Source organism: Equus przewalskii, chromosome 13, assembly GCF_037783145.1.
Source record: "Equus przewalskii isolate Varuska chromosome 13, EquPr2, whole genome shotgun sequence".
NCBI classification, from domain to species: domain Eukaryota; kingdom Metazoa; phylum Chordata; class Mammalia; order Perissodactyla; family Equidae; genus Equus; species Equus przewalskii.
Window position 1 is genome coordinate 51,548,940 of NC_091843.1, and position 20,391 is coordinate 51,569,330.

The 20,391-nt window shown below is 38.6% G+C and overlaps 1 protein-coding gene across 1 annotated transcript; it reads right to left on the reverse strand.

The window, feature by feature from the left end:
* Window positions 1-7,121: 7,121 nt before the first annotated feature.
* LOC139075118 (protein FAM170A-like) lies at window positions 7,122-20,369 on the reverse strand. The gene is made up of 5 exons (XM_070569474.1): window positions 20,144-20,369; window positions 18,269-18,403; window positions 16,976-17,125; window positions 11,819-11,935; window positions 7,122-10,091 (listed from the first exon to the last, which is right to left on the reverse strand). Exons 1-5 carry the CDS (start codon window positions 20,211-20,213, stop codon window positions 9,457-9,459), a joined length of 1,107 nt encoding a protein of 368 aa, XP_070425575.1. The 5' UTR covers window positions 20,214-20,369; the 3' UTR covers window positions 7,122-9,456.
* Window positions 20,370-20,391: the final 22 nt, after the last annotated feature.

Here is a 20,391-nt window from a genome sequence, read left to right on the forward strand (position 1 = left end):
CATTTTCCTGGACTAGAGAAGTTAACTCTAAAACTCACATGGAAAAATTAACAAGCAACAATAGCCAAGAAACTCCTGGCAAAAAGAAAAACCATGAGAGAAGTCTAAATCTATGAAATATTAAAACATTCTATAAAGCCGTTATTCAAGACAGTGTTGTGGCATTTAAAAATGACAGAGAGAGAGAAAAGAGGGAGCAAGATTTTAAAAGAATAAAATAGAAAATCTAGATTAGACCTAAGTCCACATGTAATTTAGTATACGATAAAGATGGTAAATCAATGGTGGAAAAGCGACGAAACACTGACGAAAAAGTGGACATTTAAATAAATGAAACTAGGGCAACTGAAGAACTATTAAAAAAAATTGGATCAATGCCTCAGACCATCACTTGTTTTAAAAGGAAAATACAAAAAAAAAAAATAGCCTTGAAAAAAATATAGATGCTTACTTTATAATCAAAGAGCATAGAAGTCTAACTATGAATCAAAATCCGGAAGCAATAAATAAAAATATGTATAAGGTCTCCTCTTTAAAATTGAAATACTCTGTTTACAATAATACAATCATATTCAAAGTCAACAAATAAAAGACATACTGGAAGAAAATCTCCCTTTTATACACATATAGGGTCTTACAAATTGGGACCAAATCTGAGAGAAAATTGTTAAAAGACATGGAAAGTTCACAAAAGAGGAAATGCAAATGACCCTTAAGCAGATGAACGTATATTCAGTCTCACTAAGAGTAAAGTCAATTAAAACAATAGATGCATCGTTTCTCACCTATATGATTGGCAAAAATCCAAAGTACCACAATATACTCTATTGATGAGACTGGAGAAAATAATTTATTTCAGATTACCACTGGTGGGAATGTGGAATAGTACGACCTCTAAAGAGGATAATTTTTCCATATCAAACAAAATTAAAGATGCACTTATGTGTTGATCTTCCAGGACTGTATTCCGAAAATATACATTCACACGTATGAGATAACACACACACACACTTGTTCATAAAAGCAATACTTGTAATATCAATAGATAACTGAATTGATTTTGATAATTGGCCTAAACATCTTTCTCTGCCAAAATCACGCAAAATCATATGTCCTGTTGAATGGGGCACAGAACGAATTGAGAACTAGAAAGGCTTGCCATCACTTCTTCTAAATCCCAATCCCCAAGCCTGCCTACCCTCATACAAAAGGACTAACATTTATGTTAATTCTTTCTTCCATATACTTCTGGATGATTCAATTACACACTTACACCCTTGGAAATGTGTGAGGGAAGCAGAAACCCTGGTGTCTGACCTTTTCTTTCCTTCCTGATCCTCCTCTTTCCAGTTCTATGTTCCTAGGAACTGGGAGGCCGAATCTTTCCACCTCTTCTAAAGTGTCAGGAATATTCCTTATACTACATTTTCTTTCTTCGTAAAGTGCTCATAAGTCTCTCCTGTTCTAGACGGCATTCCTGCAGCTCCTGGGTGGGAGTGAGGTGGAGATGGAGATTGACATATATTAGTTTAATATTTTCAAAATTTTACTTGCACTGCACTCATTTTGAGAAACATTATAGCAAGTAACACAGCCTTTAGCTAGTGTAAGAATGACAAGGCCAAAAGGAGAGAGAAAGCAGACAGGGCAGGGCCTACTGGTCACCTTTCCCGTCTATTTCCCAGAATGAGTACTCAATCTTTGATTGCAAAGTAATGTTCTATTACTTGGAACTATTACAAAAGTCTTCATGGTAACTTTTGCCCTGGAATAACCAAGCTGTTAGTGGAAAAACTTTGTTTCCTATAAATGAGGAGAAGGTTAAGATTTGCAGTTTCACCTAAATAGTCTTCTCTCCTATTTGTGACTTTGAAATGAATAGGGTATCAGAAATTGCGGGTTCATTCAATAACAAGCAGATATAATTTCATGATCATAATCCTCATGAGAAAAACACTCTATATTCTAGTAGAGTGAAGTTGGTACATCGTACTGTTAAAATAGATTGACAACAGAAAATCATATATTCTTGTACTTTGTGTTGAGAGCTTCTTCAAACATCTCAGATCGAATCTAACACCTACAGTCTGGTAAAGAGACTCTCCTTCCTGGTATAAAATATATGGTCAATGATGTGTGCTCAGGTGCTATTGCTATTATTCTTGGGGCTGCTGGTGAAATGCACCATCTCTTGAGCCTTATTGCAGTAAGGGTGGGGCCTGCATTGCTTACTGGATTTTATGACGCTCATATTGTTTCCCTGCAAAAAATAGATACATATTTTTAACTCTACTAATGAGGGTAACCTAGTCACTAAAAGGAAGCTAAAATAGTTTTCATGGGCTTTTTATTGAGCCAGTTGACTTGGCAACAAAATTGAAATCTTCTTACTGCTTACATTTTCAGTAAGTTGATGACGCAGCAAGATATCCAACAAGGGCTCCTTTTGTTGCTGTGAAAGTACATTATCGATGTGCCTGAGGGTGCATACGTGTTCCTACAAGTTCTTCATACAAGAAAGATTGACCTATCCTTCAAAAGTCTGTGATGTTTTCAAATAATTTCCACAATACACTTTTCTGCAAGCGCCAGACACCAGTTCAGATGAAGTATCCCTAAATAGGTCTAACCATAATCTGGGAAAAGTAAGTAAACACATTATTTTCATTATGTTTCTTGCACTCTTGGATACTTTAATACATTTCTGTATTTTTTTCAGATTAAAAATTGGATGTTTTATTTCTGGCTGAAGAGGAATTTTGCTTTCTGATTTCATATTTATGGTTTCATTTTATTATGATCACTGAATGTTTGCAACACTATTACTTAAAAGACAGAGACTTAAAGCCTAGAAACATAAGAAAAATGGAGTTTAAAAAGAAGTTGGGGGGCCAGCCCGGTGGTGCAGCGGGGAATTTGCACGTTCCACTTCTTGGTGGCCAGGAGTTCGCCAGTTCGGATCCCAGGTGCGGACATGGCACCGCTTGGCAAAAGCCATGCTGCAGTAGGCATCCCACATATAAAGTAGAGGAAGATGGGTATGGATGTCAGCTCAGGGCCAGGCTTCCTCAGCAAACAGAGGAGGATTGGCAGTAGTTAGCTCAGGGCTAATCTTCCTCAAAAAAAGAAATAAATAAAAAATAAAAAGAAGTTGGTTCTCAACTTTTTGGACCCCAAGTACAAGTTAGGACTCATACATGAAAATCTTCCCTCTAAATGCTAAGCTTATTCATTTACAGATATCAACACCTACCTCTGAGAATAACTGCAAGAATCTCTTAAAGAACTCAGAGCCACTGGGGTCATTTATCATCTATCCATCTATCTGTCTATCTATCTTTCTGTCTATACCTACCTACGCATCTATCTATCATCAATTTTTCATCTATGTATCTACCTATCCACCTATATTCAGAATAAACACATCTGTATTTAATCTCTTATGTTTTTCCCGTTTGAAAACGCAAAAGAAATGCAAATAAACATGGCCATGCCCGAATGGAATTACTTTTATGTACGTTATGTCCTCAAGTCCAACTCTTAGTGGGAGCGCAACACTATTGATATGAATATGTTTTCTTAGAAACAAGAAAGAGCTAGTATTTTAAATTCTTGCTTATTAATAATGTGTTACAAATTCAAAAACTGTTTATTGCGCAAAGAGTATTAAACTTTAGGACATATAGTTTGATTTCATTTATTATCACATGTGATGTTGATGAGCTTTTATATATTTTTTAACAAAGACTTTAATTTTTTAGAACCATTTTAGATTAGCAACAGAACTGAGAGGAAAGTACAAAGATTTCCCATATGTTCCCTGCCCATGCATTAAGGTTCCTCCATGTCTTTTCATGGTTTAACTCATTTCCTTTTAGTGTTGATGAGTTTCCTGAATTTTCAATTTTCAAAATGGAAACATATAAAACTCTTTCTAAGTCATTCTATCTGTAATGGAAAATATTTTAAAAACTACTATGCCATGAACAAGGAGAATTTATACAACATAAAAAATAGTATGAATTTAAAACAAAGGCACAACACTGTAATGTCAGAAAGTGTCACATGTAGAACTCAATTTCCAACATGTAAAAAACTAAAGAGCTATCCCTACTACACTTAACAGGTAATTTTCCATACTTAATTCCCTCTATAGTAGCCACTGTAGAAAGTAGTAGAATTTTTAAAGATTTATTTTATACTCGACCTAACATTAGGTATACTGGAACTGAGGACAAAAATGAATGCAAGCACAGGGAAGATTTTGAATCTCAGAAGGATATATACATATGCTTTTATGGGAAAATGGGAAAATGGGAAAAATCAAGTTAATGTAATCCATATAGATTTTAGAATTATTAGCCATCATTTAGAAAATAAGAATAAATAGTAAATGCCAAAAATGGATTTGGTAGTTCATAGGAAATCTTATTCTTTGGCTATTTCACAAAATCCACTGTGGAACTGTAATATATGTCACTTTGCAGAATAACGCCATGTTCCAATTTCTGCACAAACATACTGGATAGTGCAGAGATAAGATAAATATAAATGGCTTGCTTTTTAACAATTAATAAACCTTCAAAATCCAAAATTTCCATATGATTCAACTTCAAACAAGCTGCACTTAAAATTGAAAATGAATGAAAATGATATTTTGAGTGTCCACTTTGGGCCAAGTCCCTGACTAACCCGTGTGATGCGTTTGCAGGATGGACCCGAAGAAGCACAGTAAAGGCTTTGAAAACTGAACTAACGATCAAGCCATCACACACCTAAAATGATACAGAATTTGCACTCTGAACTTAGCCAGATTGAATGCGTGCAAAAACATAAAATAAACATTTGCCATAGGATTTTAACACCTCTCAGAATCTTTCATTTTAATATCGAAAATGTATCAGATACAATTCTAATTACCCAATAAACAAAAAACTAGAAAATATAATCAACTCTTAAGGAAACACAGTCAACAGAAAACTGATCTCAAGATGACACAGATGTTTTAATTTTCAGAAAAAGGCTTTAACGCTGCTATTAGAGCTGTGGTCTATGAAGTCACTAGAAACACTCTAGAAATGAGTGGAGAACAGAAACAGAGAGAGTTACACAACAATAAGAAGAATCAACAGGAAACTTCAGAATTGGATATTATAATATCTTAAAGTTAAAAAATCACAGATTGGGCCAAAGAGCGGAATCGTGATGACAAAGGGAAGATTCAGTGAATCTGAAAGTAGATAAGTAGAAATTCTAGCCGAAGGAGAGAGAGAAAAAAAATTGAAAAAAAAGAATGAACAGAGCCTCTGAGAACTGTGGGAAAATATCAGTAGTTCTAATATTCATGCCACTGGTGTCCCAGAGGAAAGGAGAAGAGGTTAGAGCAGGAAATATCTAAAGAAATAATGGCCAAAGATTTTTCAAATTTGGTGAAAGACAAATTTACAGATTCAAGAAGCTCAGTGTATAAATTTTACAAAACATGTGCAGGATCAGGATAATGAAAAGTACGAATACTAACAAAAAAATCAAAGACCTAAATAAATGGAGAAACATATAATGTTCATTGGTTTGGAAGGCCAAGTATATTAAAGATGTTAGTTCTTGATAAAATGATCTGTAAATTCAATGTAAACCCTACTAAAATCCCAAAAAGATTTTTCTATATTTATATTGGCAAGCTTCTCTTAAAATGTATGTGGAAACACAAATGAATTAGAATGGCTAAAATAATATCGAAAAAGAAGCATTGAGTTGGAGGAATCATACTACCCATTTTTAAGACTTCATGAATATCTACAGCAATCAATAAAGCTTAGAACACCAGAGGGATAGACACATAGATCGGTGGAGCAGAATGGGGAACCCAGAAATAGACCCACGCAATGTGACTAGCTGAGTTTTGACCAAGGTTTCAAAAGCAGTTCAGCAGAAGAAGAATAGCCTTTTTATAAAATGGTGCTGAGACGATCGGACCTCAGTGAAAAAAATTATTCATCTAAACCTTACACCTTGTGCAAAAATTCACTCAAATGGATCATATATAGATCTAAATGTAAAAAGTAGAGCCATAAAACTTTTAGAAGAGAACAGAGGAGAAAACCTTTGGGACCTAGAGTTAGGTGACAAGTTCTTAGACAGGACACCAAAGGCACTATCCATGAAAGAAAATAGCTCATAGATTTGGCTGTATAAAAATTCAAACTTTTGCTCTGCCTAAGACTTTGTTAAGAGGAAGAAAAGACAAGCCACTGACTCAGAGAAACTATTCGCAAATTGCGTATCCAATAAATCCATATCGTATCCAGAACATACGCAGGACTCTCTAAATAATAAGAAAACTATCCAATTTAAAAATGGGAAAAGACTTACACAGACAATTCATAAAAGATGTGCATATGATAAATAAGTACACGAAAAGAGGCGCAGCACCACTAATCATTGGGGAAACGCAAATTAAAACTACAAGATACTACTGCCTATCTAGTAAAATGGCTTAAAAATACTTATACTATCAAATAATGGTGAGGAGGCAGGGAAACTGGATTTCTCATCCATTAGTGGGAATATGAAAATAAGATGGCCACTATGGAAAAAAGTCCACAATTTTTAAGGAAGATAGACACTTACCATGTGTACCACGTGACGAAAGAATAACTCTGTTAGGCATTCATACTCGAAAGATGACAACTTAGGCTCACACAAAAACCTGTACATTAATGTCATAGAAATTTTATGAATAATCACCAATAACTTAAAGCCACCCAAAGACCACTGAATTTGTGACGCGTTAAATTGTTCTACATCATGCAATGGAACACTGCCAGCCCAGGGTTTCGCTGGTTCCCATCCGGGGCGCAGACATGGCATGGCTCATCGGGCCACGCTGACGCGGCATCCCATGTGCCACAAGTAGAAGGACCCGCAACTAAAAGATACAACTATGTACTAGGGGGATTTGGGGAGAAAAAGCAGCAAGAAAGAAAAAAAGAAGATTGGCAACAGTTGTTAGCTCAGGTGCCAATCTTTATTTTTTTATTTTTATTTTTTTTTGAGGAAGATTAGCCCTGAGCTAACTACTGCCAGTCCTCCTCTTTTTGCTGAGGAAGCCTGGCCCTGCGCTAGCATCATGCCCATCTTCCTCTACTTTCTATGTGGGACGCCTGCCACAGACAGGCGGTGCCATGTCCGCGAACCGGCGAACCCCGGGGCGCCGAGAAGCGGAACGAGTGAACTTAACCGTTGTGCCACCAGGCTGTCCCCTCAGGTGCCAATCTTTAAAATAAAATTTTTTAAAAATGAGCGTATGCAAAAATAGTGAAATCTGAGTAAAGTCTGTCGTCTGGTTCACTGTATTGTTCCAATCAATTTTCTTGTTGTGATAATACACCATGATTATGTTGGGGGAGGCTGGGTAATGGGCACATGGGACCTCTCTGGACTGTTTTTCCAACTTTTTGTGAGTTTACAATTATTTCAAAATTAAAAAGTTCTAAAAGCTTAGCACATCTCAAACAACATAAACCAAAAACAAAGGTCAATTATACCCAGACAAATCATAATCAAACTGCTGATAATCAGAGGTAAAGAAAACAAATCTCAAAATTAAAAATGAAAAAATATTTTGAGTAACTGTTCATGCCAGACACTGCTTTAGGTCCTTTACTTGTGTCTTATTACTCCGACAATTCCTATTATTTAGGAGTTATGCTCTCCATTTTCAAGATGAGAGCACTGACTCAGAAAGAACACACATCTGCTAAGCGGCAGTAAGGGATTTAGGCCCAGGTCCACTGTATTGAGCGAAGTCCAATCATTTCGTATATGCGCCCAAACATTTTGCACACACCTTCCTAACTAAGCAAGGACAGAGTGTACATACTGAGCATGAGCATATTCCTTACTGTTTTAGTATAAAGTCAGAGGAATATAATGTGTTTCTCCTTTCTAGGCTACGTCATTTCAACTATTAAAATAGAAAAAATTATAATGTTCAAGACAATTTGTACCAAATTAAGGTACGTTAGGTTACAAACAACAGTAAATGACTCTGGATAATTGGAGAAAGCAAGCATTTATTTAAGGGTTAGGAGGGAAGCTCAGCGAATTAAAGTAATAGTCAAAACAGCCAGTTCTTTCCAAAAAGAGGAATTGAAGCAAGTCCGGTGGTAGAGGCTCCTAGACGTAAATGTGAGTTGCAGACAATGGAAAACTCACTACTAACCCCCACAAGCTCTATGTCTTCTGTTTTAATTTTCCAAGCGATCAGTACAGATTGGTCCAACACTCATCGATGTTTACCCCTAGGGTCAGTCATGGAAGTCAAGCAGTGAAGCAATGACTTTGCTTGGCTAGTCTGACTTACTTGCCCACATATTTGGCCAGAAGGTAGAGTCTCTTATCAAAAGAAGAAGGAAAAAGTGCAAGGCAGATGAAAGCAAAAGCAACTGTAATTCGCCTCTTGGTGTCTATGAACTTGTGCACACTCAGGTGCACATACACTTCTTATGCATACATATCTATGAGGAAGGATGGAACACAGAACAGTTTCAAGATAATCAAATATGTATATAAACAGGTGTCCCAAATGCCATAGTGCAGTTTTAAGCTTTAATAATTTCAGAAGGGTAAAAGCTACAAATTATAGAGATCCTCATTTGAGACTTGAATTGTTTTAATTTCCCTTCTGTAGAGCTTTGAGAATTGTTATAAGACTTTTTCAATTTTCATTGATTGTTTCTGTCCCTCTGATTGAAGATGTCAGAGTGACAAACAAAAATTGAAATTTATCTTTGAAAATACAGCGCAAATGACACGCAGATTATATTTTTCAGAAGTTAATAGCTTTTACACATCCAAAGTGATTAAGCTTGAAAGGCCATGGAAAGGAAGTAGTCTCATGAATTTGTCATCAACCAAGTATTCCACCTCCAAATAGATATCCTTCTCAAGGAAATTCTTCGGCACAGTTATGGAACGTGGGAGGCAGCTCTCGGACCCACCATTTCTCAGAACCCTGAATCCCAAGTATTCTTGAGGTGCTCTCTTACGTCTGGGGCTCTCACCTCTTGTGCAGTCTGGCCCACAGCAGTTTCCTCTTGAAATGAGTCTCCTTTCCTCAGTTGTGGTGCTGGAGATGATAAACTGGTGTTCACTGTTCTTTAGTTTATGTGAGGAAATCGTGCTCTTCTGCGTGGTATGATCAGCCTTCTTCTCCCTCCTTCTCAGGACAGCAGTAGATAGTGTTAAAAGTGAGTCTCTGCTCCTACTAGGGGTGTGGTGGTAGTGGTGGGGGTGGAGATATGCATAAACAAAGGCAGGTACTATGCCTGGATGGCAAAGGTGAAGCCCTCTCAGTAGAGTCTGGCCTGCTTTACTTCCTCCCTTTTCGGGGCTGGGGGAAAAAAAAAAATCTGTTTACTTGCACAACGTGGTTTTCGTGCTAAAATATTTTTCTTACTGGAATGTAGATGTTGTCTTCTTGATCTTCTTCTTCTTCTTTTTCTTGTTCTTCTTGCTCTGTAGGAAAGCCATGGCAAGATGGAAAGCATGGCAGCTAAAGCCCTGCTCAATCCCGTGCTCCACATGCTTCTGAAGGACCTCTAAGCTGGGGAAGATCCGGCAGCAGCCCATGCACTTGAAGTCATTGTCCACGGCCACCGGGGGTTCAGGCACGTTGGCACTAGAACATTCCCCCGGAGCTGTAGGCTCTGCTGAAGTGCCAGCATCCTCCTCTTTCTCTTGAGCTTCGCCAGCAAAATTGGTCTCACTCTCAGTTGGGAGTTCCTTCGTAACCAAAGCAGAGAGGCTGACTGGTGTGTGGATCTCTTCAGGAAAGCTCATCTCTTCTTTTCTCTTCTTCTTTCTTGGGGGGTCCAACCTTTCCTCTGTATCTAAGACAGCTGTACTCCTTTTTCTTGGGACAGCAATGTAGCAAATTTTTGTGATCGTTTCCTCTGTTACACGCACTGGGGGCTTATTATTATTATCCAAAGGAGGTGGAAAGGGAGATTCCCATTGCTCCCTGTTCTGGGATAGAGATACCAAAGGGTATCCAAGAGAAGAAACACTTTTCTGTACTTGACTGACTCCTAGGAAAGAAAATTTCAAACATAAGAATACCAGAATAAGTGTGTGAAATCTGTAGGAATTAAGGTGGCCATGAGAATATTCCTATGTGAGAGCATGTGGAGTGGATGTACATATATATATGTGATACTTCAGAATTTTGTGTGTGCTGTGTTTCATTTGAGGTGTGTAAATGGTATAACTATGTGGGAATGAGGGTGTGGTATGTCTCGTGGAGTTGTATGTATGTTCTCGGACATATCTGGTGAGTGTTTTAGATGTTCATAAAAGGAGCTGGTGAATGTGTGTGTGTGTGTGTGATACGTGGTGTGACAGTACATGTGAACAAGTGCAGGAGTGGTAGCTGCTCTTACGGTGAGACAGTAAGACCTCGGGTGTTAGAGGAAGTGTATGTGAGCACTAAGAATGTGCAGCTCTAGGATGGGCCAAAGGCTTTCTGGGTGAAGTGCCACATGGATTAGAAAGATTGCATACGAAAGTGCATTCCCTTCAAGGCATATGAGTTTTCTAGAGTTTGACCTAGCGTGAGGGAGTTAAAAGACGTTATCGGTTTGAAGAGATGTGAATTATTTATGGGATTAGTGTGGAAATGCGTAAGGCTGAGGATGATTGTGTGAAGGAATGAAGGTGTAAGTGTGTACCTACGTAACACTACTAGAGAACAGAAAAGATAGGTAGGAAAGGAAGGCATGTGTATTTGAGAGAAAAAAATGAAAGGAAGAAGAAATGGAACCGTACCTGCTATGAAGGAGTATAGATGTATAAGTGTGCGTTAGGCTATGAGTTCGTGCTGATCTGAGGGGGAAGGTTCTGATTAAATTCCCATATGCATATCAGCACTGCCCACTCTCTCTCCCACAGCTGTCCCATATAACAGAAGTTTGTACTGAAGACATTTGTCCTATCTTTGAAGGCACACTCCCTATTTGTCCCTCTACAGAGGTTTTAGTCCTAGTCCCTCCGCCTTGAAGCCCTTTCCTGTTTTGAGGATAAAGTAAAATAAGTAGGGATTGGGCTGAGAGGCACACTGTACCTCCTGTCCAAGCTCAGATCCTACCCTTATATCTTCCTTACCACCTTCATTAGCAGCAAGAAGTTTGCCTGCAGAGGTGGCACAGGAAAAATATTCAGGATTATATTTGTGGAGGTTTAAGATTCCTAGAAAATGGAATAAAAGTCATAAAAACAGCATGTCCCATTTTCCTGCGCTGTTCTGCACAACCTATTCCACTCAGCACCGGCCCCATGGACATACTTATTTTGTTCTGAACACTTATCTTTAGCTTCGGCAGACAATTGGCATATTTCAGTATTCTGTGCTGCTATCTGGATGTCGCCATCAAGGTTGCTCATGCTTACACACCTTGGTGAAGATTTTTGGTACCATTTGCCTTGCTCTACATCTTTGACACTTTATCCCCTGTATCCCACCTCTGAGATTCACAATCTCTGATTCAGAGGAAACAATTGGAAAATTTTTATTTTTGAAGAAATAAACTATTGCTTATAATTATGTCACTGTCCCTGTCTCAAGGTTAACCCGGCTTATTGCTCATTATTTTACTGTTTACAATTATTGTCATCTCTCACGAATGCTTCCGGTAGATGTATTATGCACATTTGTAGCAAAGGAGCTCAGTTCTAACTCTAGGCGTTGCCCCACCACCCCACCTGATTCCTCCTCAGCCCCTCCTCTCCCACACACCCATACCACTGTGAACGAACGTGCCTGAGGAAGACACAGAGGTCACGTCGTCTGAGTCTGAATCCTTTGCCCTCGGAAGGGTTCTTTGGGGCAACCCAGAGGGTCCAGGCTGCTCATCGTCTTCAACTGAGTCTAAGACTTCTGGGAAAGACAAGGAAAATCAGATATATGATATCTTTTGCCTTCACCAAACATTCAAGGAATACCACATACAATAACACACACGGCATCTATCCTCAGGAAGATCACGGTCTAGATTCTGTTCAAAGCTCCAACATCCAGGTATACAAAAATATTGTTGGAAAGGTGTTTCTGATTACGTATGAGGAGCCTATGTTGTCTTCCACAGTGTATCAGAGCCTCAAAGTCTGGCCTGGTACATGGTAAGGTGCCAGTATAGTTTGTTATTACTACACGATTGACTAGAGGAATAAATTTGGAGTATGTATGCAGGTCAAGTAGCTCAGTTCGTCAGCTGTGCACGATCATTTGAATGTCCTGCTGCTTCCTGGGAGAGTTAGATTTTACTGGAAAGAGTGCAATGATTTCCATTTCTGGTCCCCTGCCTCCTCTTCAAGACGCCTGCTATTGTGGACCCTCACACTAAGGCCTCTGTTGCCAGAGCTCCACAGGACCAGGACTTTAGTGGAACTGCCGGGTTCTGACCCTGAGTAGGACACCCCAATACAATCCCAAAGGTTGACTCCAGACTATCCCTCCTGACATTGGCCACAGCTTCCCTCTCAGGAGCTTACTTACTCTTACATGGCACAGCAATCCCTTGGGCTAATCAGTGTGTCACCTTTCCCAGTGTCCCCTTCCCACACAGGGCTCTCAGTTTTTCATCTATAATGTCTACCCCCATAAACGATCTCGAAACTCTCCCAGTTTACAGGTAAATTCTATGTTATTGGTTTTTTTCTGACTAGAATGTGTGTATTTCTTGAATCAGCTCTATCTCTACCATGGATTTAAAGATATCATGAAAATCCCCAGTTAGCTTTTCTTCCTTCCTCATAACTGACATTTACAATGGAAAAGACTCTGCCTTTACATTGCCAAGTTTCAGTAAATAAACAAGTAAATTCTTATTCCTGATAAAATAACTCAAACACATTAAGTCCTCTTGTCTGTTTAAAAACCTCAGGTAAGTCTGAAACCAAATTCCGATTCCTCCAAATACATCCACTTTGTCTCTTAGATCTTTGGTGCACGGCTGGTGGGTCATATTTGTGTGGGGATGGTGAAATTAAGTGTTTGCGGTATATTTTTCAGAGTTAGTGTACATGTCATGTTTGGTGAGTGTAGACTGATGTGTGAACGTCCGTCATGCTCCCTCAGCAATCTCATGCAGTGAGTGTGGCGGTGAGATGGCCATTGTACATGTGAGTGTGATGTATTGGGTGACATTGCAGCATAATTTTCTATATGTATAGGCAATACATCTTCCACGTATGATGAGTGATCTGTGTGCCACATACGATTGATGTTCAGGTAGTTATGTAACACCTGTTTGGTTTAGATGAGAGGCTGTGTGGATCTGAGCAATTTTGTGAGGTCTGTTGAGGCCACGAAAGTGTTCCAGACTGACTATGTGAAGGATAGATAGAATAGAGATCATGTGAACTCCAAGATTGTGGAGTTATGCGAAGGGACTAAGGGAGTGGGAACAGAGAAGAGTTCTAGAAGATGTTATATGATTCTGATGGCTTCACACATTGTTTAATGAAATATGGAGTCTGACAAGAGTCGGATTATTTGTGCAAATTAGAGATTGCGGTATTGAAAAAACTGAGCTTATAGGAAGCAAATTGGAGGAATGCATATGCTGCAAAATAAGGGCATGGAGGTTTAATATGTGAGAATACGAGCTTATGCGTGTGTCTGAGAGTATAAGGAAATGGGAGCAGGGAATGGAGAATGAAGGGATGAGTCTTTATGGAGGGAAAAGTATGAGCATATGATGCTGAGTCTAGTTGTGGGTGTGATGGAGTAAATATCCACCTGTCTTTATGAGGGTAGAAGGTTGTGGGAGGCAGGAAGTTAAGAAATCTCTTTCAAATCTCTGTCCCTTCTTTACCCATGAGAGAACATACACTAAGGTACTTTGTTCTCCTCTTGAACACAAAAGTGGAATCTACTAGGTCCTCCTTAGATGCTTTACACTAGATCTTTCTGGTCCATTTCAAACTGGTGTCAGAGATTTGCCCACACTGTGACCAACACATTTCATCACCTCAGGTACAGATTGAGTTAGTCTTCCCATTTCTCTGACAAGTCTGCCATTTCATTAGTCCTCCACCTTCTCAAACATTGCCCTGTTCTGTTGTTCCTGCACTTTTAGACTGTTGTCCTTTCTGAGATCTCTCTTGACTCTTAAAGTTTTCTTTTATACAGATGCAATGAATACCTCCTAGGGGAAAAGGTGACCTTGTCTTCTTGGTGTAGTCTGGACATGGCTTTGTCCCGGCTTCTATCTCCTATCTATCAGCTTGTGGACAGGAAATCTCAGCCAGCTCTCTCAGCTATGCTTAATACTACACTTCCCACCCCACCTCCAATTGAGATGTCTCCGCTTACGAGTATTCTTGTTGGCAAAGAAGAGGCTGTATAAATATTGTAAGATAGATAATTTTTTCTCCCCCGGCTGGGGAATAAGAGCAGGCTGTGGAGTCTCCTTTTGTTTCTTCAAGATTTTTGTTAAATCGAATGAAAACTAATGAGATAATTACAATTTTTCATCCATTCAGTATATTTTGATTGCTCGATCTGTGCTAGATACGCATGGAAACTGCAGTCTCTTTTCCAGCAAAACCTCTAAAATATAAGCATTCAGTAATTTTTAATTTTTCCCAAGTGGGGATGGCCAGGTGAATATGTGTATGTTGTCTTTATGGAGCTGCTTGCAGCGTGTCTTGGAACTGTGCTGTCACAAAAAGCGCAGTCAATATAAGATAGTTTAATATTTGTTTACCTGACTATACATATGTCATTATGTTTAACACATTCATTTTCGCTGCTCTAGGCTGAACATGGCCTTCCTGAAGATGGCCATAGCTTATCCCCAGAACCTGTGAATATTACCTTATAAGGTCAAAGGCACTTTGTAAATGTGATTAAATTGAGAATCCTGAGACAGGGAGATTATTTCGGATTATATGGGTGGGTCCTAAATGTGATCCCAAGGATATTTACAAGAGGAAGGCAACCAAAGCCAAAAGAAGCAATAATAGATGTGACAATGGAAGCAAGAATTTGGAATGAGAAGGTAAAGAGGCTGCCAACCAAGAAGTGCAGGAGGCCCCTAGAAGCTAGCAGAGTCCCGGGGTCGATTCTCCACTGGAGTCTCCACCAGGAACCCGACTTACCAGTACAGAACCTTGACTTTAGCCCCCGCCCCACCATATGGCATACTTTGGACTTCTGACCTCCAGAGCTATAACGGAATAAATGTGTGTTTTCTTAAGTCACTAAGTTTATGGTAATTTCTTACAGCATTTTATAGCTAATAAGGAAATATACTAACCTTAGACTAAGGATCTCCATATATTTGGAATTAAATGGGGCTTTCCAAATGAGGAGGCTCTATTCACCCTATTTCCCTTCTTTCCTGAGTGCAGAGCTGCTTGTTTCAGTCAGTGATGCCACCCACTCTTTGTGCAAAATAAGGAACTTGGAACATTTGAACTCTCAGTCACTCTCTTACACATTATTGTCATGCAACACTTTAGTCACACCTGTTTTGTTGGTCAGTTCCAATTTAGTGATTGTGATTCTTGGCGTTTAATCAGCAAAGCCTAGTTATACTCAATCACAGCATTACCAATTTCTTAGGTTACCTTTTGTTTCTGACTATCATATTTCCTCTCTGTTCTATTTCATTTTTCTAAATAGATTCTTTCTGGGTGTGTTTTTTACATTTTAGTTTTTCTGGGTTTTCTCCAAAAAATTTCTCTGTTTCACCCTATTCTCATAGGATGGTGACTGTTCTTTATCTTCAGCATACTATTTCAAATTGACATTAGGTTTCTACAACTGCTATTGAGAAGTTTACTGTCTGACAAATCATCATTCCTGTGAAAGTATTCTGTGTTTCTCTCTAGTTCCTTTAAGGTCTTTATTATTGGAGTTCTGAATTTGGGGATTAGTGTACCTATGTGTGGATTTATTTTTATCTACTCCATAATGCACTTCCTAAGAATGTTTCCTGATTCTAAGGATTCACGTCTCCCATCACTTCTGAAAAATTCTTAGCCATTATCTCTTTGATTATCTGCCTTATTTTCTTTGTTTTTATCTTATTAAACCTCAAGTTGGCATGTATTATATTTTGAAATTTTAGCCTCATTTATCTTAATCCCTGTTTCATGTTTCCCATGTATTTCTCTCTCTGATTTATATTGCAGCTAATTCTTTAACTCTATCTTCCAGTTCATGGCTTTTCTTTTCATCTATGTCTAATTTGCTATTTAACCATCCACATTTATATAATTTCTAAGACAATATTTTTCACATCTCAAACTACTTTTCGGTTCTTAATCTATTCTTTTCTTGCCAGTGTTTTCTGTTTTTACATCTTTAACTATTTTAAAAACTATTTACCTTCTCTACAACATTATTCAATTAAATCATCTTCTTCAGAGTTAAAACTGGTTGTTTGTTGTGTTTGCAGAATCTAACTTATAGTTATGTGTTGTAGTTTTACATTGTGCGCTCGTTTTGCCAACTCGTTATCCATATGACTCTTCATCATGATTGACCGACAGTCCCATGTTCTTTTACATTTTCTGCTGTCAGACCTTACTGGATTACAACTAGCTATGTTTTAATTTTACATTAATTCTTCACTGTTAAGTTTAACTGACAACACAGCAATTATGAACAAGGTGCCTACAAATTCTACCTCTTCCCCAATAAATGCATTTTTCCAAAATGTATGCACAGAGCTCCTCCCTAAAACCCAAAAAGCTGAAAAACATTTGTAATGAGTTCCTGTTGATGGTACAGAAACGGAGACCTCAACGCCCAAATAAGAAGAGAGAAGAGAAGATTACGACTGGGCCCAAGGTACACTTTTCTACCAGTGGCTAAGCAGAGATGCTGAGCTGCATTTCCACAGGTGTGCTCAGATCCCACTGCCCTGATCTGCCTAGACTTTGGCTGCTTTTTCTTTATCCTTACCAGTGTTAGAGACATTGTAAAAATTTGAGAAACTAGAGTAGCATGAGAAGTATTCTGATTCAGAGGATCTGTCTCTTGCCTCACGGACCATGTTGTTGTTCTCCAAAGAGTACCCAAATTGAGGATTATATTGGTTAAAGTTTGAGATTCCTAGAAAATGGAATAAAAGTCACAAAAAACAGCTCATTCCACTCTCACACACTCTTCTCCCCAACCTACTCCACTCTGCCCCGCCCCATGGAAAGACTTATTTTGTTCTGAACACTTATCTTTAGCTTTGGCAGACAATTGGCATATTTCAGTATTCTGTGCTGCTATTTGGATCCTGCCATCACGCTTGCTCATACATACACACCTTGGTGAAGATTTTTGGTACCATTTGCCTTCCTCTACATCTTTCACACTTTCATCCCCTATATCCCACCTCTCAGAGATTCACAATCTCCAAGGAAACAATTGGTAAATTTTCATTTTTGAAGAAATACACTATTGATTATAAGTATGCCACTGTCCCTGTCTCAAGGTTAACCAGGCTCGTAGCTCATTATTTAACTGTTTAAGATTATTGTCATCTCTCATGAATGCTTCTGGTAGATGTATTATGCACATTTGCAGAAAAATGGTATAGTGAATGTGATGTGCTTCACATGTGTAAACTCATAACATGTTGGTTAAAACTAGGTTAGGGTTAATGTGTGATTCTTTTGGTTTGGAAATCTGAATATGGAGTGAGTTGTGTTTGAATGAGGATGCTATGTGTTCTTTGTGTCTGTGTATTAGTTCAGCACATACCTATGTGTCTAGATTACATGTCTTATATTTATAGATTTGTGTGTTTTACATATTTTAATGTGGTTTAGATGTGCAATGTTATTATTGTAAATACTCGCTTTGAGACTAGTCAAATTAGTTTGTTTGTGAAGTATAAGGGAATAATGAGAGAACACAAAGATGTGAAAAATCAAAGGATGTAAGACAAAGAATACATGAGCTTTCAGAATACGGAACTTTGCGAAGAGCCAAATAAATGAAGAATGTGTATGGCCAAGTGTATAGTAACATACAAGTAGAAAACTGCATCAGATGAAACAAGTATGAATGATTGAGTTCTGAAGGGGTCAAGAGATAGAATATTGACACTAAGGCCTCACGACTTAACTGTTAGGCATTCACCAAATTGTTTCGGTACTGGGCAGCCTTGTATTGACTACTGGGCAGAATCACTCAGCTCTTCTCTGGGTTCTGCCTACATCCCAACTTCCCTCTGCATTCTATTAAGTCGTCCCTCCTTACCAGCACCAGCCAGCTTGTCTACAGAAGAGACGCCGGGGAAGTATTCTGAAGAAGAATCCTTTGCTTCCTGGTCTTGAGTTGGGACCACTCTATCGTGTCTAGGCTGCAGAGCATATTCTTGTAAACTCAACGTTTCTAAAAAGTTAAATAAAAATAAAAGAGATGTGATCTATGTTGGGTGTTTGTGTATTTATCCATCCATTAAACAAACAATAAGAATCTACTATGTGACATGTTCAGTGAATACACATGGCCTCCATCTCCATGGATAGCATAAGATGATTCCTATGAAAATTATAAATAGACAGTAATATTTATTCTGTCAATATATATCATGAATGACTGGGTTTGCACAAGGTGTGTTCTTTGTAAATGGAGCAGAGACTGCTAGCTGCCTCCTTTCTACCTGGACATACAACTAGATTATATTAGTTCCCATGTAGGTAGTTCTAACCATGTGATTAAGTTTTCAACAATGGAAAATAAGTGGAAAGCACATGAGCCACTTCCAAGCATAACTGTACAGACCTCTGTGCCCCTCAATGCTCTTTTCTTTTCTAGCTGACTGGGGTGTTGATATCTATTTGAAAGCTGCATGTTAATGATAAGAAAGTTTTCATCAGTCCAAGCCCATGAAGTAAGTCATGGAGGAGACTTGCCCTATTGGCCTGCACCTAGACTCTGATTTGTTACATAAACAATAAATAGATTCATTTGCGTATGAGTTACTAAGCCTAATCTAACTACTGAAGTAGGGATGTAATGTGTTTTTGAGAGGCAAATAATTGGACCTACTACATAGCTAGTGTGCAGTTATGTTAGATATTAATATCTCTGTTCCCCTGGCTTATTTATGTTCTATATATGTGTATATGTGAATAGGTGTGAGTGTATGTTTTACTTGTCTTACAGTTTACACTCAAATACATCTCTGAACATGTAGTAACTCTATTGAAGGTGAAATGAAGACAGATTCCCTCTGCAGGCCTCTCTCCAAGGACCCACTGGAGTATGCAGAAATCTCAAACGTTGGAAATATCAAGTTCTCTTCAGGAGTATGAGCCATCACTTGGAACTTTGGGGTTGGCTCCAATCTGTCTCCCTCCCACCACTGAACAATGATTCTTCCTCATAGGAGTTACTTGTTGACTTTTAATCTCCACAGCAACCAGAACTATTTCAGCTTCCCATTTTCCAGAAAGAGCCAAACTTTCTCTTCAATTTTACCATCCTGGTTAAATAGTGTGTGTGTGTCTGTGTGTGTATCCTGTTTTTTTTTCTTACATTTCACATAGGAGTCTTACATTTACATCCTCATAGTCTGAGGCAAAGCAACTTCTTTTTACTCCTGAGTAAATAAATTCTTTATGACTTTATACCTTCATCCCTGAACAACCAGATTTAAGTATTTAAACATTTTTCCCAATTTTTCGGTCATCTTTACGAGCCACGCTTTCTTCTTCACTAATGGGAGGAAGCACTATTGGAAAACTTATAACAGCATCATTTGATTAACCAATGCCTTTAGGCAAAAATCAAATGAAAGGAGATACCTTTTATAAGAAAAATTATATTAATCAACCACTATGTCTGTGACACAGTAACTCAGACATGGTGTAGGTAATACAGATGCTAAGCCACAGAGACAAGGATCTGTTTAGTTGAACTTCCTCTTTAGTCTCAGATTGCCTGGGCCCTCAAAAAACTAGCATACATCTCCCGTCCTCATTGTCCCCCTTCCCCATTCTCGCCCCCTCTTTGGTTTTCTCCCTCCCTTCCTTCCCTCCCCCACCACAACTAGGAATCTTCTCTCCCTTTTTCTTTACCAGGCAATGCCTGGTTACCCTGAGCTCATAGAATACGCTTAACACATACTTTTTGTCTTGTTCGCACTTTGGGGGATGTATGCATCTTCCAGGTGTTTCCTTTTTTGTTTCCGCTTCATGATTCAACTCTTTGGAGAGTGACTCAAATCAGTTACCTTTCTCTCTGAAACTCTGCTCTCCGAAAGTCATTGATGATACAGAATCAAATTAATACAGTCAAGAACAACAAACCATTTGAGATGCTATCTCCTCACTAAATCATTGTCCTGACCAGTGCTCAGTACACCATCAGGGCTA

Coding starts and splice junctions, on each gene's coding strand:
- LOC139075118 (XM_070569474.1), bottom strand. CDS start 20,213: ATGAAGCGGAAACAAAAAAGGAAACACCTGGAAGATGCATACATCCCC. Junction 18,404..20,143: donor AAGTGCGAACAAGACAAAAA/GTATGTGTTAAG, acceptor TTAACTTTTTAG/AAACGTTGAGTTTACAAGAA. Junction 17,126..18,268: donor AGACAAGCTGGCTGGTGCTG/GTAAGGAGGGAC, acceptor TCCATTTTCTAG/GAATCTCAAACTTTAACCAA.